The sequence below is a fragment of the Falco cherrug genome, chromosome 4, assembly GCF_023634085.1.
Source record: "Falco cherrug isolate bFalChe1 chromosome 4, bFalChe1.pri, whole genome shotgun sequence".
Classification (NCBI taxonomy): domain Eukaryota; kingdom Metazoa; phylum Chordata; class Aves; order Falconiformes; family Falconidae; genus Falco; species Falco cherrug.
The window spans coordinates 47,921,291-47,946,492 of NC_073700.1; the positions used below are offsets into that span (position 1 = coordinate 47,921,291).

The window sequence follows — 25,202 nt, forward strand, 5'->3', positions numbered from 1 at the left end:
AATGGTACTGCTCTATGGTGGGTAAAATGCGGGTTGCCCATACAGAGAGAAATCTAATGAGTGGTTTTTTGTCATTTTAGCATAAGCTGGGGTGGGGGCACAGGGAATGTGTTCAGGCGAGGTGTAGGAAAAAAAGTAGCTGGTTACTGTTGGTAGCATCTATGCAGGTAGAGTTTGGAGTGATGGGAATCATGCATTTTGAAGTAAGACTCAGTCTTGCCAGCGTAGTGGTTGCTCCTGAAATTTTGAGTGTTGAACCCTATAATATTTTCTAACGTAGTATTCTAAAGTAGCTCGTATATGAATAAGCTTTACATCTTCTCAGACTTTGTGCTGCATTTCATGGTGAAAACCAGTATAAATATTGCTAGACTATAACCAGTCTTTAAATTAATGGCGTAGGTGTGTGACCAACAAGTATTTATTTTGGGATGTGGTAGGGGTTGTCTTAACTGTTCATTTACTTAATTAGGTAGTGATTTACAATGTAAAACCTGTAGGTTTGCAGGAATGCTTATACAGTTTTAAAAAAATTATAACGCAGCTATTCTGAAACCTGTGTGAATTTGTGGAAATGAGCCTGTAGGATTTAATAAAGTAGCCTTTAATAATTTTCAATACAAACATTGTGGTAAATGTTGTAGTTGTATGCTCTTGTCATAAAGAGCGCGGTGTATTGAAAAATGTAAACCTCAGAGCCACAATGCTAGAAATACTTTGCTGTAAGAAAAGTGAAATTGTGCTGCTTACTTTCTAGTTGGGATGTAAACCCTTTTTACTGAAAAACAGGTTCTTGGTATTGCACATCTGGTCGGGAAGTGGGACTTCAGTAATGCACGTTGCCTTGAATCTGCTTTTCAGCTGAGAGACAGGCAGGTTCGTACGGGAACTGTCAGACGCAGCTGTGGGGTGACATTGTACCCTGAACCCTAGTCCCACGGATTACCTGATTATTATTTTTTTTTTTTTCCTGCTGCCCTTTGCTCTGAAAGCTCTTATCTCCCTTTGCAGTGGTTTTCTACTGAAACTTGTCCTCAGGTTTATTAGTTTGGTTTTGGTTTTTTTCTTTTTTTTTTCCCTGCAGGTGTGGGTCAGGTGGTGCTTCAAGTGGCTGCAGCCACAAACTGCAAACATCACTACGGTGTGGAGAAAGCTGATATTCCAGCCAAATATGCTGAGGTGAGGTATTTTGGTGGTGTGGGTGTTTTTGTTTTTTTTTTTTTTTTTTGGAGTTGTGTGCATATGCCTTATTTGAAGGCTCACTAAGTGGTTCAGGATTCCTGTTAAGTGCTGTACAGGAAAAAAAAGTAGAGTTTCAGCCCTCGCTGATTTTGCTTCTCAGGTCAGTGAGACCTAGAGCAGGGCATGCTTGGGGAAAGGAGTCTGGCTGGACATTTGCTAGCAGTGCTCACAGGGTGCACAGGAGCATTGGCATGGTTCTGAAGTGGTGTCAGGACTAGGAGATGTAACGCTGTTTTAGCATAATGGCATAGGAGCTGCTCAAAGGGAAGCAGTGTAAGCTTCTCCTGGACACCTGCGATCGTTCAGTGTCTGAAATGGCTCCGATACAGGGCTTCCAGAGACCACAGCGTTCAGCAAGTCTAGGAATGAATTCACCAAACAAACCTTCTTAAAGATTTTAAAGGCTGTGTTTCTGCTTATGGTAGTGATGCCCCTTTTTAATGTTCTAGAGTTGAAGTTCAGCTTAGTTATTAAACTGTTACCCAACACGGGCCTCGTCAATTAGCCTGTATCTGGTTAATAAGTGCTTAGCAGGCACCTAAATGAAGTCTTATTGTAAGAAAACCATAATGTTTAGTCAGACAGACAGTTTTCTCTGCACTTCTAATGCTGTGCCAATGGGGAGACACAAAGATAATCAGTTCCAAGACAAACCTGGAAGGCAATTGAGCTGCAAGCAAACAATAGAGGTTAGTCATGCCTTACCATAAGAAGTTTACTTTCTTCAGTAGTCTGAACAGAAACTTACCCTCCATATTGCTAAAACAAGCTGACTCAGTTTGTACGGGCTAGAAAATTATACCTTATGAAGGGAGGGGAAGAGAAAAAAATCCTTGATCCTCCTTTTCAGTGGTGTGGGCAAAAATGCGTAAACACAGTGGCAAAGAGAATCAGACAAGGATCTAAAAATCCTATTTTGTTTTTCCTGCCATGACCCAGTGGAAATTTCCAACTGGAGTACTCTTTGCAGTCCCTCTGCGTGAGCATTCTGGTCTTGTTAGGTAGTCACTTGCAAGGTCTGGACTCTTGTCTGTGTTTACTGGTAAACTTAAAGATCGGTGTTAAAGAGGGAAAGTTAAATTCTCACTTTCACTAATACCCCTCTATGTCATTGTGCAAACACAAGGTTATAGTGAAAATGATTAGGGAAAAAAAAAAAGTTACCCACAAATTGAGTATTAAGAGCACATGGGGTACCTTCAGTTTCAGAAGTACACCAGTATTTCATAGTTTCAGAAGTACACCAGTATTTCATAAGTTATTTCATTATTACTGGACGAACAAAATATACTGTGCTATTCTTCTGGTTACAGACAATGTCCTGTCAGATTTAACAACTCAGCAGCTGCTGCAGTGTCAGAACATGTGAAGCTGCCTGTGCACAGCTAATCTGCCTTGTGCTGTGTGTAGTGGACCAGTTTTCCTCCCCATCTCTGACAAACATTTGTGGAAGGGATTGGATTAAGTTTCTAGTTAAGATTGGCTGTGGCAACACATCTCTGGTTACTATGATAATTAATGCAGATGACTTTGAAAAGCCTCAGCTGAGGAGCAAGAACGTTATGGATTTTTAGTGAAGTTGTCTTAAAAAAATATTAAAATGTAAGTTCACACAGTGTATGAAAATAGTGAAGATTTTTGTGAGTTATCCTACTGAGTTCTGGAGTGCTTTAGAAACATAAAGAATTTTAGAACACATCTGTCAACACACACTGTTTTATTGACCAACTGATGGAGGTGTTCACCATCTCCAAGCTGTCAGTGAAGCCAGAATTCCTGCTATGCTGCTCTCACTTATCTCCTCTGCCTGCTACCTCCAAATTTGGGCCCTCCCATAGGTGGAGTCAAGTCCTAAAGCTCAGGAGTTTTTGTTTTTGTTTTGTTTGGGTTTTTTTCCGGTCTTCCGAGACACTTGAGTTTCATTTTCAAATGTATTGAATAGGTGTAGCTGGACCCTCACTCCCACTCTGATGACCTGTGCTAAACACGGTCAGTTTATACAGATGGGGACAAGATTTTGTGACTCTGGAGGTGCATATTTGTAAGGCACGAAGCTATCTGGATGTATGGGGGTTTTGGTTCCTTTCTCCTGTATTTGGGCAATGGAAAACTAGTGCCAGCGACCTGGTTGGGTAGCAGCAGGCCTTCCCTCCTCCGCAGCCCCAGGCTGTTTAGATGTGCTTTGACCCATTCTCCCTGGTTGCTCCAGTAGCTGTGATGCTCCTTCCATTCGCTGTTGCAGTGCCTTGCATGTTGCTTTCTGCTTTCTCGTTCACCCTGGCAGACCTGTCTTTATCCTGTTTGTTCCTTTGCTATCTGGGCTTAGACTGGGCTGCATTCAGTGCCTCCTACTTGCTGTGGGATTATGTACCACAACACAGTAGCTACTTAAGGTTGCGCCATTTTTAGTGCTGAGCACTGTCAGCTCAGATTGCCTTGCTTATAACATGTAACTTTGATGAAAAGTGTGGGGAGAATAAGATGCCAGCTTTGACTTGGCCCTGATGAAGCAAAGTTGTTTTTATTTTTTAAAGGAAACTAAACTACATACAGTAGTTGTCTGTCTGCCTATCCTTTGAGTGTTAATGGCAAAAAATGCCAGACCCACCAAACAAAAGTCTTGGGGATCCACAAACAGAGCTGCATCTTCTTTTACTGCGGTGTAACTGGTAACACGAGAAATCCTAATCGGTGGTTTTGTTTTTCCTCCCTTTTCTAGACGATGGACAGAGAGTTCAGAAAGTGGATGAAATGGTATGGGAAAAAACATGCAGAATACACAGTGAGTGAAATTCAGCTGAAAAACTTTATGGTCCATGCTGATGTACAGAATTTGCAAAGTCCTCCTCAGCCTTTCACCAGCCAAGCAGCAGTATGAGTCATATCTGCTTCCTGGCTTTTATCTTGATCCCGAGGATGGTGTTCTCAAAGACATCCTCCCAGGCTTGTCTCTGACTTGCTTGATGTGATATGGCATTACTGGGAGTACTTTCAGGTCTTTTCAGAAGCTCTTGGAAGATATATTCTTCTAAAATGTTCTAATTTTAACTGGGGCTGCCATGTGTCTTAAATTTTGTATGTTTGTATTAAATATCCCCCCCCGTCCCGCCTGGTGTGGAGGTTCTGCTGTGTAGACTATTGAAAATGGCAGCTCCTTCCTGGGTTTCTGAAATCTCCTGCTAGAAACAAAAGCTGAAGCTTTGATTCTACAGGCAGGTGAAGGTGTGCTCTCCTGGGACAGGTGGTGGGAGGGGATGGGATGGCAGGTGTTTCAAGGATGGGATGGCAGGGGTTTCAACACGGGAGCGTGGGGCTGAAGTTCTGGATGAATACCAGCACTGTGAGATTAGAGCAGAAAACTCCAGGACCAATTAACAGGATAGATGGCTTGTAGTTGGAGGTGTGAGGGGTGGGTTGTGGGCTCAGGGAGGATGGAGGGTGGTTAGTTCTGATTTGGAAAGGATTTGAGTTAGGTGCTGTGAGGGTGGAGGCAGAGCAGGAGGAGTAAATGGGTCCTTACAGAGGATCTCTCTGCTTGTGGCTAGGGACACATGGTGAAATAGCTTTCCCCTTCCTCCAAATGTTACTTAATCATTGTGGATATTTTCCACTGTAATGGTAGTGTGAAGCATGTGCAGAGTCGTGCACTGCCTTGTCATTCCTTCCCCTTTTCCTTTTCTCCCCCCTCTTAAATGTCATTAAGAAAATCTGCTCCCCAGTTCATCACTTTCTAATGAGGAAATGTACGTAGTCATAGTACAATAGGAACCCACTGGGAGTTTTGAAAATACATGCTTTTATGCTTCTCCTACCACCTTCCTATGGTCAGGGAAGAGGCTGGATGGATCAAGGTTCTTCCTTAATTGCCCAGAGAAGCTGGGTGACACTTTCCTGCTCAGAAGTCACAGCTAGCAACGTGTACCGCGGTTGAAGTGCCAGCAAGTAGTTGAGGAACTACTTCTTCATTTTCCTTTTGTACAGAACCATTATCGCTGTGTTACTGGAATGGTTTGCACCACATGGCTTTCAGCATTCCAGCAGTGTGGGATCAAATGGCAGGTCGTAGATGGCCAGGCGTTGTTTCCCAATTTTCTGTGTCTGCTGAGATCCCCAGTGCTCTTTAGAGGGCTTATCTTGTAAGGAAGGTTGCTACAACCATCCCTTTGGGAAGCAGGCGGGATAAGGTGATAGTGCCACCTGCCTCTGCACTTTCTTCCTGAAATGCCTTTACTGTATAGTGTGATTTTCTTCAGAGGGATGCTGGGCCTGCTGTGGGACTAGTTTGTAGGAGGATTGATATCAGGCTGCTAACTCTTTCCTGCTGTGGAAACACTGTGAATGCTTTACTTTTCATGAAGTGGCCATATGGCATTTTTCCATTGTGTCACCCAGCTGGCATTACATGAAAGGAATTGTTACTGAAGATACTCTGCTTGCGAGCTGTGTAATTTAAAGAATAGGATAGGAACTTGGACTAAAATATTGAAAGCATATTGATTGCCGTAGGCAGCGAGCATTTCCATATTGTGCATTCCAAGTGACAGAGTCTGGTACTATACTGAAACAAAGCTACTTATTTTTTCCTAGGTTCTTTGGCTTTTGCAACTGTTTTCTGAAAAGTGTTTAGAGTAACATTTCTCTTGAACATACAGTCTGCTTTTCTGAGAAGAGCTGAACACTTACAGCACTTCTTGTCTTAAGGAAAGTTTCCTATCACCTTGTGGTAGTGATGCTTGATGATAGATTTTGGTCTTTCACATGTAGAAACACAGGGCAGATTTTATTTAGAATTTATTGCTTCATCAAACATCCTAGGCTTTTGCCAAACAGTATATTTTTCTTTAGTAACTTCTTAGCATCTTCTAAGGTGACTATTGTTAAACAGAGCAAACATGTCTCATAATACAGCTAGAAGACACTGGAAGGCATGGAATTAAAAACCTGGGATCTTTATCTGTCTGGAAAACAACTTTGGCCCTGAAGAATGCTTAGTGGGATCCCAAAATTCCAAATGTTGAAGTCAAATAAGCACAAATCGAAATGGTCTGTCATCAGCAGAGCTTAACTTGTGGATTCCACTCTAATGTTTTAGGCAGTCAGATGAAAAATAAATATTTTGAGAAGAATAAAGTGTTGGAGGAGGGAAGCTTGGCAGAAGTTCAGTGGGGACAAGTCTTGGATCACACCTGCAGCTTTGTCTGAATAATGTGGACGGTGGTTTTGACTTCATGCACATAACAGCTGCCTTGCTGTAAAAGTAAAAATTGTGGTACATAAGGCAGCAATAAATCCTGGAGTTGAGCCTGCAGGGTTGTGGGTGGTGCGTGTGTTTTTTAACAGCCAAGAGCCTAGTACAATTATAGGTTTCCAACAGAAATGGGTTTTTGATTTCTCACTGAAAAGTGATCTGCCGGTGAAGTCTTGTCTTGTAGCTAGCACTGTTTTGGTGAGGCAGCAGTTGATTGCCCTTAACAGCTCTGCAACAAGCTCAGCAGCTTGGACACATGAATTCTGCTGAGCAAGGTTCTGAGACAACATTTAAAACAAATCCTGATCATCCAGGTGTATTTCCATTCGATTTTGTCCACAATCATAGAAAAAAAGTCTCTTTTGAGAAATGGTTCCATACAAAATATGCAGTCACATATATGCACATTTTTTCAGTAAAACAAAACATCATTGTGTAGTCACCTGCAGGTGATAATTGCATATTAAACTTCTCCAGTAGCTAGTGACACAGAGTCCTGAGGCACGTTGGGTGCCTGAGGCTTCTGCAGAGCTACAGCTGCAGAATGGGTCGTTGCTGCAGCTGCAGAGTGGGAAGATCATTTTGGGGCGTGAGAGGAGTGGGAGAAAGGTTGCTCACCATAGGTTGGCTTGTAAGTCTCCTGATCTCCAGCTGTTGTAGGTAATCGTATCTCATAATCCTGTTAAATGAACAGAGTTTCATTTTAAATGAGCTGTTCAATCTCATGAGTCTAATTGGAAAAAAAATTCCCCCAAACCCAAAAGAGTAACAGTTTCTGATAAGAATATTCCTTAGTTCTTATATTCAACTGATAATATTTCAACTTGACATCAATATTTACATCCCTGTGCTATGGTTGTATGGTGGTTGATGTCTAATTCCTGACCAGTTAGGGATAATCATGTTCTTTGCAGGTCTTCTCTTCTGCATCCAGAGGGAACGCATTATACTGCTAGGGCTTTTTTTATCATCATCAGCTGCTTCAGCTTGTTGAGCTAGAATGTCCCACTTCCAACACATCTCACTTTGTTTCAACTCCTTTTATCTTCTTTTTTTCTCTTCCCATGGAACTGAGGAGTTTCCAAGATTAGCCTTACCCCATTCTTTTCAAGAAAACTGTTGTCTGAAGGAAACAGGAGACTTTTCGAAGGTCATTAGGCCGAGATAATTAGAGAGTCTTTCTTGGGGAATTTCTGCACATGTGCAGCCATCGAATTAAAAAGTGATATTGCAATTAAGAGGCAGATGGGTTTTCATGGTTTCTAACTGTAAATATCCTCATGTGGCCTCCAAAATGGGAGCCATCTCCAGGTATCTAGGGCACAGTGCTGCCATTGCCATGTCGCGGAAAGTGCTTTGGTGTTCCTCCCGGGGTACCCTTGAAGAAAGTTTTCAGTGTGTTCTCAGTGCCTTCCACCTCTTGTACGCTCCTGCTAGGGGAAGGCGTTCTTCTAGTCGTAGGTTAGAGTAGGTCTCAGCAAGCGGAGCTGGAGGTAGCTGCAGTTGCATGTTGGGCTTTTGCACAAGGCCAGGATTTGGTTTGGTTTTGCTTACTCAGGGTTGTCATAACAGAATACCTCCCCCTGTTCCACAGAAGCTTGTTTTAGTGGTAGGTGGAAATCATCTACAGGTCTTCAAAATAAGGCAGGAGAACACAGGTCAGCGTTGCTAAAGGCTGGGATTTTGGCTGGATGGACATTGGTGGCACGTGTGCTGTCTGCTCGGAGGAAACCCCAGTAGCTTCTAATTGCTGAGGATGCTCTTGTGGTTCAGCTCCGTGGATCAGCGGTGATTTTTGTTGTGCATTAATCAGGGGGAGCCTGGTGTCTGTAAGCTCACAGGCTTGTCTCTGATTGAGTTTGGGGTGCCCCCTCTGGCCTGTTTTCCTGGAAATCTCAGTTCTGAGCAAAAGCAGAGGGATTTGTGTAGGAGTTTCGTTGTCTCTTGTTGCCTGATACCAGCTGCTGGTTTGTGGGGATAACTGACATCACCGGTATTTAAAAACTTCCATTGCTGAACAGTGCCCTGCTGCTGAGGAGAGGGCAGGATATCTATTTGTCCCAGATAATTTCGAATGCCCTATTTCAGCGGGAAGCTTGATGTTTTGGTATTTGAAAAGCCCTCCAAATGTCCCCTGTGGCTTTGAAATGATGCCACATTTTGGAGGTTTGGATTCGTGCCTCTAGTTATTTTTGAAAAGAACAGGAACCTAAAAATAACCATGTGTACTTTTCCAGGCAGAAATGACTGGTTTTTGTGAGCCAAGTGTTTGCATGGAGGCTGCTGGAATGAGGCGTATTCTGCGTGTGAATTTATGGGTTAGTGTAGCCGGTCAAACAGAGCGTTACCAGAGAGACTCCCAGCCCGGCGCTGGGGCGAGAATGGAGCCCTCCTCCGCGCTGGAGGGGCTTGACCTTCATCAACTGTTGCTCTGCTACGTGATGAATGCACGGTGCTGGAGTTGTACCTCTTGTTGCTTCCCCCTGGGCGGTGACCTGCTGGTTTGCTTCGACTTACAGGAAGAGTTAGAGGAATCAGATGCCGTTGAGCGTTATTTCTGCAGTCTCCGTAGAGCAAATTTATCTGTTTGAAAAACCTGAATAAAAAAAACCTGTTTTGGCTTCTAAATTTAGAAACAATGCAGGCTGGCAGCTCTCTGAAGCGGATTTCACTGAGCTAATTATCCTTTTAGATAAAGCAGGGCTCCTGCATTGTCTAATCAGATGAAAATATCTGCATTACAGATGGTCCCTTCCATTCATTATTCACTAAGGAGATTAAGTTTCGAAGGGAGAGGAGGACCGGGATGGGGGTGGGGACACTGGTGGGAAGAGATTGAGTGCATCCCCATCGCTGTCACCGCTGCTTTGCATGGGTGTGCCACCTTCTCCCTGCGTGGCCATAATGGACCAGTTTCTTCTGGTTTAGCTACTGCAGCCCTTGGCCAGGAGTGAGTGAGCTGGAGTTTCCTTACCAGTTCTTGTTTTGCTCTCAAAATTACTGTAAACCACAGAGTTGCCTGGGATTTTGGGGGGGATTTTGTTGGATTCCAGTTGTCAGTTGATGGGGAAGGCTCTGCTTTCCTCCATTCAGGCCATCATGTATTGATTACTGCTCCCCACGTAGAGTAGGCAAAGAAACTGGGTGTCAGGAGCAGTCAATTAAATACCTCTTGTACTTTGTTTTGCATGTAGCAGACCACTGTTCCAGGAGTCACTGTCTTGCTTCCAGAGAGGAAAAAAAACCCCAATTTTCTCCCAGCCACAGTTGACCATCTGGTTATTTCTATACTCCAGTATTTTTCCTGGTGAGATTTTCCCCTCAACTATTGGCTAAGTATGAGCTAGGGTAGCATTACGGTACAAAAATAGATGGGCTTAAACAGGGCTGTGGTTCGTTTGAATGTAACATGGCTAGATCTTGCCAAAGTAGATGGGGGGGCGAGGGGGGAAAAGGTGTTCAGCCTCCATGGGTTGTATTAGTTTAAAGCATGGAGATTTTGGATTTAACTGCGTTCTTCCTGACCACATGGGCAGGACAAACATATAGTGTAACTGGATCCAAATAAAGTAGAACAGCCATTTAGGTTAGATTTCAAGACCTTTATATGAAGCTTAGTATTTGAAAATAGTTTCATGTTACACTGCTTCTTTGTTCTCTTGTTAGACCGTGGCTTTATAATCATGCTTCCTTATTTTTCAAATGTTTTTCTTTCTCCCGTTAGTGTATGAAAACCTTGTGTGGACATTAAACCATGTGGTGTGGAGGACTGCAATATAGAAGCTAACTTGCAAAAGTTGTTGTAAAATAAATATAGTTGCCTTGCATGTGGGTTTTCTTCTCCTGTGTCTTGGTTACTCAACGTGAAACTATTTAAAGAACAGATAAGACTTTGAGACAAAATTATGTATTAAAAATAATCTAGAAATGGTCTCCATTTTACAAATAGGGCAAACAGAACTCAAAAAAATTGTTTCCATATATGAGGTGAGAGGAAGTCAGTACTCCTTAGGACTATTCTGATGTCTCATTGAGTTTCTGCTTTAGGTTTTGAAAATACCTACTAGTATGTTGTTAGGTTGGATCTCTCTGAGTTCACGCTCCAACATCCAGTTTGTTTTTACTCTAATGGGGATATCAAAACGTGCATCCCTTCCCAGTAGGTGTGAGAATACAGGTAGTAATTCTGCTTTAAAATCTTATTTCAGCCTAGCTGTTTGGCAGAACAGAGAATTCTGACTTAACTTCAGTTATTCTAACCTGCTGTTTTCAGCACGTTTAGTTTCTAACACTTCAGAATCTTTGCCAAGTTCTTGATCTCTTGCCCGAGAACCCTCAAATGTTCACTTTTCCCACCCGTCTTGTGTGTAGCAGCAGGGCATTTGGACTTCTTTTCCCCAATTCCTTTCCGCCTGAGAAGCAAACCCAGTCCTGCTGGCAGCTGTGGCTTTGTCCTTCCCGGCGGCTCAGACAGGTTTGCCTCTGGGCTGCTCTGCTGAGAGGAGAAAGCTGCAGTGGAAAACACCAGGCTCTGGTGCTTCACGGAGACAGGGATCCTGGCTCAGCTAGCGAGGCTTGAGAGTAGCTCGAGTGTGTCTGCATTGCAGTGCCGGCACTTCTGTTTGAGTTGTCACTAAATGAGAATAAGTGCTGGCATGTGCAACGCTCGCTTCTTTCCGTGCGATGCAGTATATGCAGAGAAAGGATACTAAGCAGTCACTGTCGTTGCTTTGATGTTCCTGAGGTTCTGATATAAGCCATCATCTTTCTTGCTTGTTCAAAGTGCGTCGTCATCATTAATTATACAGCTGCATATTATTTTTTTTCTTGCTTCCTCTTATCGTCCTCCCCCAACTCTTCTTCTGCCTTACTTGTGGCACAGCGAAACAGCATGGCCCGTAGATTCCCCTCTCATTTCAAAAGCACAACTGAGAAAACATTGCTGGGTGTTAGTTGTGTAGCTGGGACTGGCTGTGGTTTCATCAGAAAGGTACTTTATAAGTCACTGAAGTCATAACAAATTATTTTCAAATAAGCCCTTTATGTTACTTGAAAATGTTAGAAGCATTCCAGTTTTATATTTAAAAATCAGATGCATGCCTGTCTGGTGCAACAAGAGCCTGAGTTATGACCCTGTGCTGAGTGTCCTTGCTCCGGTTCCCCCCGAAGCAGGGCAGTCAGCAGGGGCTCAAGGGGGGTTTGCTGATCGCTGCTGGTCGGGGTGCTGCACAGCATTGCTGGCTCCTCTGTGGAGCACAGTCTTCAGAGGGCAGTGGTGAAAGCTGGAGACCCTTCCCCACTGCCCCTGGGGCAGGAGAGCAGCTGCGGGCGGGAGCAGCGAGGGAGGCACCGTGGGGAGCCGAGGAGCAGCTGGGTGCTTGGTCCCCTCGGTGTTCCCAAAGGAATTTGCTTGGCCTTACCCGCAGCAGCATCCCTGGGCTGGTGCAGCATGCTTGGCCTTGGCCAGGGGAAAAGGGATACGGAGCAGCAAGGAACAATGTTAGCCCATCTGTGTGTGTGTGGTTTTTTTTGTGTTCTTTGTCTTTTTTTAAGCTGGAAAGAGGTGACTTCCTCTCAGAAGAATGGAGAGAGAGAATTGCAAACACAAGGTACAGTACAGCGATTGAATGCTGCTTTATGAACTGGATGTTTGGGAGTTTGTATAATGGAAATTGGGCGGCTGGCCAGCTTTTTATATAGAATTTCCATAGCAAATACCAAAAGTCGATCTGCCAACTTTTATACTGGCCTCTTTAGATCCTGTTTTCTGACTAGAGGAATGGGTTTAAATGCACGTCCCATGATATTCCATACAGGGGTGTATCCAAGATAAATTCTGGTTATACAGAGCAGTATAAACCTCTGTTTTGCATATCCTCGTAGTTCGTGTCAGTGATTCTAGCAAAACATAGTTATCTTGGCTATTGGTACACACAGCTAGGCTCACTTTCCATTTAAAAAAAAAAAAAGCAAAAGGCCCAAGTGAGTCTGTTCCAACTTAAATTGGGAATTAATTTAAGCTGATTGTCTTGAAGACTTATTTCTGTGAAGATCTGTACAGAGGGTTAGACTCCTTTCTGATGGTAGCAAAAAGGGAGTAAATTTCTGAAAAGCAATAGGATATTGTTCTGTATTTTTAAAGGCTTTGCAGTCTTTCAGCCTTATGGACGGAAGAAAAAGTCGTTGTTTTTATGACCTTGTTGGGGAATGGGAGGCAGTTGCCAAAGAGGGCTCTCTGAAAGTCTTCAGCGTTATAGCAATTTATGAATTGTTTCCAAGACACTGTTTTTAAGAGTACTCCATCAAGAAGGCATCTGCCAGGCTGATGATTTTTGTATTATTATGTACCTCAGTTAAAACTTCTGGAGGCGCCGTTTAATTTGTGGACAGACTTGTCCCACCTTGCGGCATGGTGGGGCTTAGCTTTGTTGCTTGCTATTCCAAATGCAGGCTCCTCTGCTGTCTGTGCAGCCTTTCCTGGAACAATTTTATATATATATATTTATATATATATAATTTTTAGCTGAGGTTCATCTAAATGCATGCAGAAATGCTGGTAGATGTTTATTTTGTGTGGTATGCAGCTAACTGCATGCCTACAGATCTACAGCCACCTTGCTCTCTGATACAGAAATCCAAAAACCAGTAGCTTTTTGCCCGCAACTGTTAGGTGTTTGTGTTTGTTCCGAGTGTGCCAACTGTTCAGCGTCTGCTCTGTCTAATGAGGCTGCAGATTGTCTGATGAATTTGCACTGGAGCCATCCAGCCTTAGGGAGTAAGTTGAAGTGCCCCCTTCCCGTGAGCATGGAAGCTCTGAAGGGAAGGGTGCGTTTGTACCACGGCACGGTCCTACGTGGTTGAGCGCTGCCGTGTGAGCAAGCTGTGCGGCACACGGTATAGTATCCCTGTAGTAACTGTACTTGTGGCTTAGCAATACGTGCTGAACAGAGGGCTGAACTCAAGGTGGGCTCGGGGCTCCTGTGCTTTTGTCATGTGCATATAAAATATTGTGCCAGAATGAACACTAAAAAAAATACAATCTGGCAAGCTCTGTCTTTTTCCCTTCCTTTCCTGGATGTTTTCTAGTCCCATTAATATGCTTGGCTGTTTTGCAGGGCCTCTTTTTTGGCACACGGAGGGAAGGAGGAGGAAGAAAACCCTGCTAGCCTTACTTGCCAGGCAGGGTTTCCCAAATTTCCAAGAGCAAGGCGTAGCAAGAGTAACTTTTTTTTTTCTCTTGGTGTATAAACATTTTTTTCATCCGTAGTTTTTAATAGCTTTGGCTGCTGCTCTTAAACTCAGTGTCCTTGTTGAACACGTTTCGTGCGTGCAGGCACTAGGAGGGGAGTTTTCAAACACATCTCTTGCAAAGAAATCAGTTCTTCGTGTTGAAACAATATGCCAGAAAGGCTTTCGCAGTTCATCAGTGCATGGTGCTTGACGGCTTCCAAGAGATGTTGAGGACTCTTGTTGCAAGCTGGTAGGAGACAGGCACCAAGGACAAGGACAAGCCTATCCTCTTAAAAATAAAAGGATGATGTTTTTTTTTAATCTGTGACGTGTTACGTTTTTCCCAAACATTTTTATCATTTGTGTGATTCAATCTACGTGCAGGTTTTTTGTTTCTATTTGACTGGGTTTTTTTCAGGAACAGCTCCTCCCTCACTGGGTTTCCTAACCCAAAAAGAAAGATGCAGCTCCTCTGTTGTGGGTTGGGATGAAGCGCTGGGTCTAGGTCAGGGAGAACATGCTGAGAGATGTCAAGTGTCTTTTTGCATTACAGGGGAATTTAGAGCTAGAAGAGAAAATATATTTTGATATTTTGCTCTGGTATCTTAAAAGCATGTGAAGAAGTGATGGGGTGAAACGTGCCTTGTGTTGGGAGTATTGCTTTTCATGTGTGGATTAACTACTGTGTGTTGGTAGTTACTGTGTTGGTGTTTGACCTCACCATGGCAGAGATGTGAAAACATTTTGTGCATTGTTTTTATGTTGGAACTTACAGTACAAAACTCAGCTGGATGCTAGGAGGAGCTGTTGGAGGAGGGTGCCTTTAAATTTTTTTAAACATGTAATTTTGCAGGCAGTGTCCCTGAATGTGAAAGGTAAGGTCCTGCTTTGTGGCACTGTGCAAGAAGAAAGGGTTTTGTTGGGTGGATGTCACTGAACAGTGGGGGACGAGCAGCATTTTTCAGTTTCATAAGTAGCAGTAAAGGCTTTATGGGACTGTGATCGTGGGGGGGTAGCTGTGCTGGGGTGCCGTTTGCCTGTCCCTGTTCATTAACTAGACCATTATCTTGCAGTGTTATTTTTGTGAATAATTTTGCCTTTGGTCCTGAGGTGGATCACCAACTGAAGGAGCGATTTGCAAACATGAAGGAAGGTAACAAATCGAACTCAAAACCTTTTTCCATTGGTGTCCTGCTTACTGTGGGAGCTGGTGGTGGCAAGGGCTTAGTGACAGCCGTCAGAAGCCAGGTTGGTGGGTTTCGTTCTGTGCCTTGCGGGCAAGCATCTGCACCACAGTGGTTATTCCTTGGAATTTTTGCCTCCTGTCTTAATATCTCTAACCTACCTGATTACTCAGAGGTAGCTCTGCGTGTACAGACTCTCTGCAGAGCTCTGTAGGGGGGGAAAGAACTGCCGGTCTTTCCTTACCTGTGACTGGAACCAACAAAGCATGCAATGGCCAAGACTGCAAAGCTTCCTGGTGGCCTCAGCATGGCTTTGGATATCCAGTTGCTGTAACTGGATTCTGTTACTGGCTTCTCCTAGTTAAAGTTGTCATGTTTAATACTGGGTATTAACGAGTAAGTATTAAAAAGGGGACACTGTCACTGGGTGTCGTGTGTGCTTCTTGAGAAGTCGCGTTGCAGACACCAGTGACCAGGCATGCCCAGTGACCCCTCTGTGGCCGTTACGTTGCCCGAGGGGCCTTTTTTCTTTCCTCTTAACCTCTTGGATAAGTAACAATTTTATTTGGTTATAGTAGAAATTACAAAAATAATATTTTTTGAAAGAAAAATGTGTGGCATGAACAAAGAAGCTGTGGCTTCCCATGGTACAGCTTTGTGCTGAAGTAAATAATGTGACTTCTGGGCTCTGTTGCAAACTGTAAAATCCCCAAACCTAAGCTCTTGTCTGTAATTTTAGTGGGTTTTTTTTAAAACTTTTGCTTCACGGTGGCTTGAGAGAAGTGGGGAAGGTTCAAGAGCGCTTTACAAACCCGAGAAACCTTAGTTCTCTTCCCAGAAGGTGCTGAGGCTCCTGAATGACCGCCAATAGCTGCGAAGTGGAGATTATCAGTCTTTTGTTTAAAAGGGCTTTGGGGGCTTGTGTATAAAAGCACTAACTAGGAGTGAGATAGCTGTGCTTCTAATTGGAATGTCTGTAAATTGCCACTGAGAATTAATGTGCTTTTTTTCTTTTTTTTTTAAAGTATTTTTAAGATCTGTCATTTTAAAGTGATCCTTGAGGTGTCACCTCATAGCTACCTAGCAGGACTTAATATATTGACTTTTTTGGGTGCTGTCAGAATGAGCATTAAGTAATTTTTTTTTTAGTGATAGACAAGTGATAGTTTTATTAGGGCTGCTCTAGGGCTCTGTACTGGGTTATATTTAATAAATAGTCAAATAGTCATTACTGGAAGAAACGGTGGTAGCTGACACTGCTTTTTCTTTTTTTCTTTTGCCAGGTGGGAGAATTGTGTCCTCAAAACCTTTTGCACCTCTAAATTTTAGAATTAACAGTCGAAACTTGAGTGGTATGATTGCCCTTTTTATTGTTCGTTACAATTATGGTGTATTCATTACTCAAACATGTCTGTAGTGCGTTTTTGTTGCTCTTTAAAGAGTTGTGTAAGTAAGTGAAAAATGCTGTTGTACTATTATAGCATACATGCCAAACCCAAACAAATACATAAAAAAAAAGGAAACAAAAAAAAAAAAAAAAGAAACAAACTAAAAACCCCATGCGGTGCTGGAACAAACAGACACTCTTTTTATGGGGTTTATCCTGCTATGTTTAGATGTCTATAATGTCAATGTTTACCTGGCTGGGCATCTTTTATAGTTGAAGAGGAATAAGGTGTTGCAAGGGCGTGATTCATTTCTTTAACTACAAAGAGCTGCAGTGACTAACATGCGTGCAAGTTCCTTACACCACGGCTGTCTAAATCTGGCCAGGTAAATCCCACCAGTCATGATCTGTAAGGCTTGGAAGCTGAAATGTTCAACTTTGAAAACTTTTTTTTCTGTACTGTAAATTGATCAAACAGACCTATCCCATAAACGCCCAGTTGCTGTGTCTGTTTCATTGCCAACAAAGTTTTGTGTTTTTCTTCTCTGCTGAACATAGTAGACATGCTATTTGCCAGTGCTGGCCTTTGCAAGTGTGTGAACTACACTTTAATGAGGTCTTGGGATTACTAACACCCCATGCTCTTGGTTTTTCTTCTGACCTTTTTTCAATTCCTTTTTTTTCCCCAGTTTTTATTGTTGAAATTTTTCAAGCAAAAGATCAACCCAGGCCGGGTTTTACATGTATTTACTGTGTCTAGTGCAAAACATTCCCTAAATTTAAAAAACGCCTTATTCCGCTCCTTGTGCAAACATGGCAAGTAACACACTGAGTAACAAATCTCAAGCTGCGTTTTCTGTTTTTGGCCTGACACGCATGGTAAACTGCTTTTCAAGAATAGTATTTTCAAGACTGTCAATAAGGCATTTCACTGAAATAGTGCCATTGTGGGTTATTTTTACGAAGCTTGAATTGCTGTGAATGTCCTGTGCCTGGGACAGCCAAAATGCCCTTTTCCTTCCTGTGTGATACTCTGTTCTGTGGCATATGATGGTTTGGAACCTTATTAACGGTCGGGTCCTGGCTTGCCAGTCCTTTGTAGACGTGTACTTAAAAATAAAAGGAAAAAAAAAAAAGACAGAATGGTACTCCTGGAAATCCTCAAACCTCCAGGGAGCTGACATCGGTCTGTCAGTTTGCTAGTAAGACAAAGAGCGCCTAAGTAAAGCCTACTACCTCTTGTACAGCACACTACAACCAGATGAAATATAAGAAGGCACTTCTGAGGTTTCAGTTAGGAGACCTGCCGACATAAATAAATTTTTTTTGGTCTCTCAAGGCTTTTCTTTCCTGGCCTCTGACCATTTTGTGATCTCTTTGCGAGGTTTGGGAGACTGCAGTTATTGAAGATGTGGTGGGGAGGCAGAGGGGCCAACGTTTTCTTATTATTTTTTCACTTAATAAAAGCCTCGAGTACGACTATCATTTGAGCCGGTTCTTTATCCTATTTCAGCTTTCACCCCAGTGTGGATTCACTGGGAATGTTTTCTAGAATGCTGAAATTTTATATATCCACTGTTATTTAATGTTGATGATAAAATTATATAGAGATAGCTCATTAAGATTTGGGTGAATGAGATTGCTTAGCGTAAAAATAGATAATAGCCTCCACTAATAGGAGACTCATCCAGGGATTCAGGTAAGAGGTCCTGCAAAGAAATTACCTTTGTAGGCTACAAACAGCGATGGAAAATCGTGGGAGTAAATTTTAGGTCTTAATCCCATTCTGTGACCACACTGTGTTTGGGAAATCCCAGTATCAAATGAACATGGATGGGCTGTGCCAGGCCTGGGGCTGGTTCCAGTCTTAATGGGCTGCTCTAAGTGACACTTCCACAGTTAGTAGTTCCATCTGGAAAAAGAAATGGAAATGTGGTAAGAGTTGGGACAAACCAAAACAAGTATTAAAATGTGGTTAAAATAGCGGTTGAAGTTGCTGGATCCTAAACCTGGCTTCTTGACTCTTCTGGGTAATTTTCTATTTAATTAGAAGCGTGCTGTAATTTTTTCTGCAGTCATGCCACTCAGTGCTCAGCAGCTATGGAAATGCTTAGACACATCCCATACCTATTAATTTTAGGGAACAAAACAAATAAAGGCAAGAAAGCAAATAGAAAACATGTTTGTCCCCATTCCAAATATAGTGCAGTTACAGTTTACATGGGTCAGGTCTAATGATGTTCTGTTACTGGTTCCGTTTAATTAAATCCTGCCTGTTACTGCAGATGGGTTCCTTGTAGGTTCCACAGGAAGGTTCTGTTTGTTGAAAGCTTGCACTAGCACATGATTTTATTCTCAGATGTCTATCTCTGAAGAAATGAAGGGTAGATCTTCCAAATGTATTAAGTTTTCTGTAGGATGCATGTAGCAAGAGAATAAGAAGTTATTTTTTAAACTCGCTGCATTGCTTTCTTCTAGGACATTGCTATCTGAATCACAAGTGATCTTTTTGTTTTGAATGTGCTTTTACTGTTGCCTAGCTAGTTTCAGCTGAGCTGAGTGAGCTTTGGTTCCCTAACTTGACTTTCTTCCTTTAGATATTGGCACTATAATGAGAGTTGTGGAGCTATCACCACTGAAAGGGTCTGTGTCATGGACCGGGAAACCAGTTTCTTACTACCTGCATACTATTGACCGAACCATAGTGAGTATAAATACGGGGCAGCAGATCTCTGCCTGCTCTGCCTGCGCTGAAGTCAACACGCCAGCTTCAGTTCGTTGTTCTGGGGAGTTGTTCTCGTATTCCTTAGGTGTTTACAGACCTAAAGCATGCCTAACTGGAAGGGTATAATTGTGGACGCTACTGTCGTAGCTCATTAATTTGTTGAAGGTGCACAGACTCACAAGTGTAATTCCTTCTGATGCCTCAGCATATGTAGCTGTGCGGAACGGTGGTCTTGTGCTGCCGCTGCCACACTGAGTAGAGGCTCTGTGCGTCTTGAATTCTTCACTTTGCGTTGTGGTGTACAGACCATTCCATTCTGTCGTATTCAAGCTGTAAATCTCAATTTTAGTTAAATTTTCAGTTGCTGGAGAATCAGCCAAAGCTCCATAACGGTGCTGGTGCATTTGCTGGTTTTTTGTTTGGTATTTTTTTTGATTAAAGAAAACAGAAACAACCCTGTAGAAACATAAACTTTTGTGGAGGGAGTGTTTGTTCCCACACTGAGTTTTTTACGATATGGTAGTAAAACTATTTTTATTTTTCTTAGTCTGCTGCAGTCTAATAATGCTTTTGTTAAAGAATATGCTAGAGTGCAGGGAAGTATTTTGGTGGAGTACAAGAATGAAGTAGCTTCATGAAAAATGTTTTGCTGCGTGGGGATATATGACACAAAGCATTAAAGCAGGGATAGGCAGTGGTGAAGATGAGAAAACCTTGTTGAGGCTTGGATTATGTCCTGCTATACAACGTGTCTTTGTTGCTAAAAAGAATGACTTCTTAATGTAGCTTATCAGAAGAAAACCAGTCAGAATTTCTGCAGTTCTGCATTTGTCGTAAGCTAATATTTTGTTCTTATGTATTTGTCTGTCATGACTTTGAAAATGACTATCTCATCTTTCTGTTTTCAGCTTGAAAACTATTTTTCTAGTCTCAAAAATCCAAAACTCAGGGTAAGTTTCAGTCATTTTCTGTAGAAAACTCAATGGAGCAGCCACTGTGAGGAATGTAGTTGCTTGTTAAAGATGTACAGAACTGATAGAAAATCAGATTTTCTTGATAAGCAAGGAATGTGGACATGGAGCTAATTTAAGTGAAGCATCGTGTGCCATCAAGCACTAATACAATCATGTTCAAGGCTTTCTAATAGAGAATTAATGGGGCAGCCCCAAGGTGGTTTTGCCTTGCACTGGAGGTCTATAAAGAGCTATTCCTTCATTAAAGAACTGAAGTTAAAGAATGGAAATGATAGTTTGAATCCGTCCCAGTGTTCAGCTGCATGAAAATGAAGCTGAGGAGTGCTCTGAGATGTTACTTTTGGGACATGCTATTTGAGACATAGAATGTGTTGTCAGTTGCTGCAGTCTGTGCTGTTACATGTAGAAGTAAAATGCCAGCGGATTTTTGAGACTGTGCTGGGCTGTATTAATCTGAAATTACCAATGGGGCTGGTTATTCCCAGTAAGAGAATTAAGTGAGGCCACTTAATTTAAAACTTCAGGTGAACGTTTGTCTTCAGGCTGACTTGCTTAGTAAGTGTTGCAAACAGACTAATGGTAGCTTTGAGATCGGGTAATTTCAGGCTGCTGAATTCAAACTTGGGAGAAAAAAAAGACCTCTCAGAGTCCAAAAAAAAAAAAAAGCAAGCAGGGTGGCATGCATGTACTTATGAACTTCCCTGATTTTAATGGTGAGGCTATTTAAATCTGCCATTTACATGGTCTAGTTGATAACTTGCTTAAATTGAAGAGGTGTTGGAATTTTTATGCAAATTAAACCTCACCTGGAAGGTACAAGAAGGGCTTTGAGGGAGCTCTTTGAAATTTCCTGTCTTTGCTGTCTAGTAGAAAATCAAGCTTAAAAGTTGCTGCTTTTGTCTTTTATCGTCTCCTCTACAGACTTGGCTAAAGTTGAATTAGACGATGATTAATGGCTTTGCCATTTCAAGTCACGTAAGATTTTAAAGTGATGTAGCAACACGTGAAATGCTAGGGATATAGGTAAAGCTATTGAAATATTTAATAATAATTTAAAAAAAAAACAAAAAAACAAGCAAAACCCAAAACCTGTAACACCAGTGTGTGATCTGGAGGGTGGGATTGGGAGGGGCAGAATAAGGGAAAAGGTTGGGGCTTAATCTCCTTTGCCCTGTGGCTGCATTTCTGAAACTTATTATAGTATAATATAGTATAATATAGTGCAAAAGGGGGGCATGCACTTATTTGCCTTTTCCCACTGAATGTTGCCTGAGGCAGGGTAAGTTTTTTCCCTTGCTGGTAACAAAAGCTGGTTTTTTTCTTTTTTAATTAGGCATTGTATGATAAGAGCACTTACACCTAGCTCTTGTGGGGGACTAAGCTGGGAAATGCAGTGGTCTGTCTTAAAAAGTGGTAAATATGAACAAATTACTAAGTCTTTTAAAACATTTATCTAGGAGGAACAAGAGGCAGCTAGACGTCGTCAACAAAGAGAAAACAAGAGCAACACAACTACTCCAACGAAGGTTCAAGAAAACAAGGTGAACACCCTGCATTTTTGTAGAGTAAATGCATTTTCTCTTCATCTGTGCATAAACTCGTAGTCTGTGTCAGCAACAGCCTGATTTTGTGGGGAGACTGACTGCGTGTGTGTTCTGAACATGTGAACTGGTGTAGCTGTTGCTGTGGACAAAAATGCTATGGAGTGACTTAATAAAAGCTATGCTTGGGAATTGCACCGCTCATTCTGCAAAAAAGGTGTTGCAAGATGAATAGACTAGTTGGCTGTCCACCCTTGCTCACCTTCAGCACCAGCTTGCAGCGCTTACCCTGAGTCATATCCCATGGATACGGGACTGGAGTTCAAAGTGTGCTGAGTCTCTTTTGGGAAGACTCATTTCCTTTCTCGTTCCGTTGTATAATACTGTTAGAAATTCAGTGACGGTTTATGCACAAAAATGTGAAGTATTGAATATACTTTGACTTTTAAATGAAATTCAGTTGAAGAATATAGTCAGTACAGGGTGAATAGTCAGCTTTTCTTAGACAACAGTTAAAACTTTCCTTTTCTGTAATAAGTCCAGAAAAGAATGAGCACAACTCCTCGGGTGTTGGGTCTTACCCCAAGCAAGTCTGCTTCACTGGCAAGTTATTTTACTGCAATGCATCAGTTTCCTTTCAAAATTATTAAAGTTATTAATGCTTGCTTAAAAGGAATGCTGTATATGCAGGTAGAATTGACTAAAGAGGTCTCGGCTTTTCAAAATCTATTAGGATTCTGGTGCTGAAGAAGAAAAGGCTGCGGCAAATTCTGTTAAAAAGCCATCTCCCTCCAAAGCACGGAAGAAAAAGCTAAGTAAAAAAGGAAGAAAAATGGCAGGCAGGAAACGAGGACGTCCCAAGAAAATGAACACTGCAAACACAGAGCGCAAGACCAAGAAGAACCAAACCGCACTAGAACTTCTGCACGCTCAAACTGTTTCACAGACATCTTCATCCTCTCCTCAGGGTGAGTTCAGGGCTGGCAGTGGAAGAGGCCACCCCCTGCCGCAGGAGCCTAGAGAAGTATGTGAGGCTGTGAGTGCGTGCTTGGAGGTTGTCTTTCCTTCATTGCTAGGTTCAGTTTGGTTTTGTGTCCGAACTTCTCCCTTGCCTCCAAAGCAAAGCTGCCCGTGAGCCGGTGGGGTGCTTCTGCGAGGAGGTGGTGGCTGTATCTGGCTGTAGGTACTTGGTGAGAAGCTGGAGCTGAGCTGTGGCTCGTAGCTTGTCTCTGCTGCTGCTGTCCTGAGGATAAGTTGCAGATGCCCTTCCAAACTATTTGTTGCAGTGTTGTTAATCTAGCAAAGTCACCGGATCTCGCATTGTGAATGACAGGCTTTCCAATGGCAAAGCTGCTAGACTTGCTAGAAACAATGACTTTCGTAATCTGAAAGGTTTTTTTTTTTTTTTCCCGTCTCTCTTTAGATGCATACAAGTCACCTCATAGTCCATATTACCAACTACCTCCTAAAGTGCAACGGCATTCATCGAACCAGCTACTGGTGACGCCTACCCCACCTGCACTACAGAAGCTGCTAGGTAAGGCTGTAACGGTGTGCCTGTACTTGTCCTGGGAACCTCTCCCTGGAGGTTTCTGGACATGCGGTAAATCCAAGGGCTACAAATAGCCAGCAGCTGCGGAAAGCTGTGTATTGAACAGGAGGGGGGGTAGCTTCTTCCTCATCTTCTCCCACCTGCCCCACTTCTGTTGGCATCACCACAAGGTCTCTTCTGTTGCTTGCTGCTGAAGTTGATGTCTCAGTCTGCATTTGTTTTTTGACGTTGTTTCAGCTCTTTGGAAATAAGGAAAGGACAAAAGGAAATAAGCTTGGGTGTAGCAGGAATCCAAAGTAACTTTGAATGGGAATGGCTAGTCAGAAATAACTCTCTTTTAAATTAAGACATTCTCTTATTCTTAAATGATGGAATCTTGAGGAACACCACTCCATTTTCTCTGCAAAATTTAGAGCAAAGTAAATGAGATGCTGTCTTGAGTTTTTGAGATCGCAGAGGCAGTGTCATTGGAAAATACGGTCCGTGTGCAAGGCATGATTTAAGGAAGAACTTGGAGGGTGTTTTTTTGGGTCTTCTGGTTCCCCCTCTCTGCTACCCCAAGCTGTTTCTGGCCTTTGGCATTGGGCATGAGCCAGTCTGAGATCATCTGGGAATCTGATGGAACGTTCCTCTCTATGCAGAGACCGAGGGCACCTGTGGTGCCCTTAACTCCTGCTCTCTTGCTGTGGTATCTTACAGTTGGGACTGATTTCTTACTGGAGAGAAAGAGAGAGAAAAAGAGTAATTTAGAGTGACGTTTTGTGTCGGGTGGGGTTGTGGGGGGAGCGGAGAGAATGCCACTTGTCTGGAGTCAGCCCTGCTGCAAAGCTCTGTACTGTGTACCATCTGTTAAACGTTTTGGCTGCCTGTGATTGCAGCAGACTGGACTTAAGCATGGGGTTGGCTTTGTGGTGAAAGGGCCCCAGCGGTGAGGGCTGGGGAGAAGGCAGGTTCATTCTGCCATAGGAGACGGGAGATGGAAGCAAGTGCTTCTTGGAGGGTGGAGTAAATGTGGGTGTAGAGCCTGTTGTCGCTCTGTATGGAGGTGGTAGGAGTACAGCAAGCCCTGTCTTGTGAGCTGGGAGGATGAGCGCTCTGAGCTTGGGGCTGGGTTTGGCTGTTACAGCTAATCTCTTTTATTATTTCTACTTACAGTGCATTAAAAGCTGTTCAACTCTTCTTTCATCATGCAAACACACCATTAGCACTCATCCTCTTCCTCTGTGTGTTTGAATGTGTTGTCATGACTTCCATTGGGGTACCTATTATAAGCAGCTAATGGATCCAAAAGTTCAGCTTGCATCAGAAGATGGGTTTTCAGCATGCTCTAAATTGATCTTTAATGGCTTGGTCTGACTTACAGTCCAAATAAAAAGCAAGAGTGGGCAAAGTGGGGAGAGGTGTCAAGGGAGCAAATTGGGATAAATAGGGGCATTGCACTTACTCTCGCTTGAAATGTATCATCTCCTTATTTATTTTGCAGACTCTTTTAAGATCCAGTACATGCAGTTCATGGCATACATGAAAACTCCTCAGTATAAAGCAAGTCTGCAACAGTTACTGGAGCAGGAGAAGGTAGGTCTCACTTTTAATGTTTCTAAACAAAATTGCCAGAGTACCAGGTACCTTCTGTGTGGGAGGAAAATGCTGGAGATGGGCATTGTGTACACGTGACACCAGTGCTGCATCAGGTCACTTACAGAGACTCTACCAGAGTAATGTTTAGGCTGAATGCTAACTCGGTCGGTCTTTGTGTGCTTAAATTTCCAATCTGCAAACTGGGAGAGATGCACCTCCTCTCTTCTCTCTGGTGCCCTTCCACCTAATAAGACTTACTTCAATATTTCTGTTTTTTTCCTCTATTTTCACATGAAGCTGCGTGTACCTGTGCAGGAAGCTGGTCTCTTGAACCTTGTCCTTTTCTCCCATTTGGGATTGGCAGCTCCTTTTCTTCTCTGTATGTCTCATGGGTCACAGGAGCAAGAGGGTGGTGGTCGATGTCGCCAGCAGTACGCACTGCCTGAACACGTTCCTGCCCTCTGCTTAGCGGGCTGCCCTGCGTGGATGCATCCTGTGAGCTGCTAGTCAAACTGCTCTTAGATAATTAAATTGGGCTTGA

At 42.8% G+C, this 25,202-nt stretch overlaps 1 protein-coding gene across 11 annotated transcripts in view; it reads left to right on the top strand.

Moving 5' to 3' along the window:
* The window catches only part of DOT1L (DOT1 like histone lysine methyltransferase), a 76,698-nt gene that overhangs the window by 26,352 nt on the left and 25,144 nt on the right, over positions 1–25,202 (top strand). For all 11 annotated transcript variants that reach the window (XM_055707749.1, XM_055707750.1, XM_055707748.1 and 8 more), the window contains 11 exons: positions 1,085–1,179; positions 3,962–4,024; positions 12,044–12,099; positions 14,794–14,873; positions 16,188–16,256; positions 18,889–18,995; positions 19,925–19,966; positions 21,448–21,531; positions 22,265–22,499; positions 22,955–23,068; positions 24,567–24,658. In XM_055707749.1, coding sequence (XP_055563724.1) covers positions 1,085–1,179; positions 3,962–4,024; positions 12,044–12,099; positions 14,794–14,873; positions 16,188–16,256; positions 18,889–18,995; positions 19,925–19,966; positions 21,448–21,531; positions 22,265–22,499; positions 22,955–23,068; positions 24,567–24,658 — 1,037 coding nt within the window. The remainder of the gene's footprint in view (positions 1–1,084; positions 1,180–3,961; positions 4,025–12,043; positions 12,100–14,793; positions 14,874–16,187; positions 16,257–18,888; positions 18,996–19,924; positions 19,967–21,447; positions 21,532–22,264; positions 22,500–22,954; positions 23,069–24,566; positions 24,659–25,202) is intronic.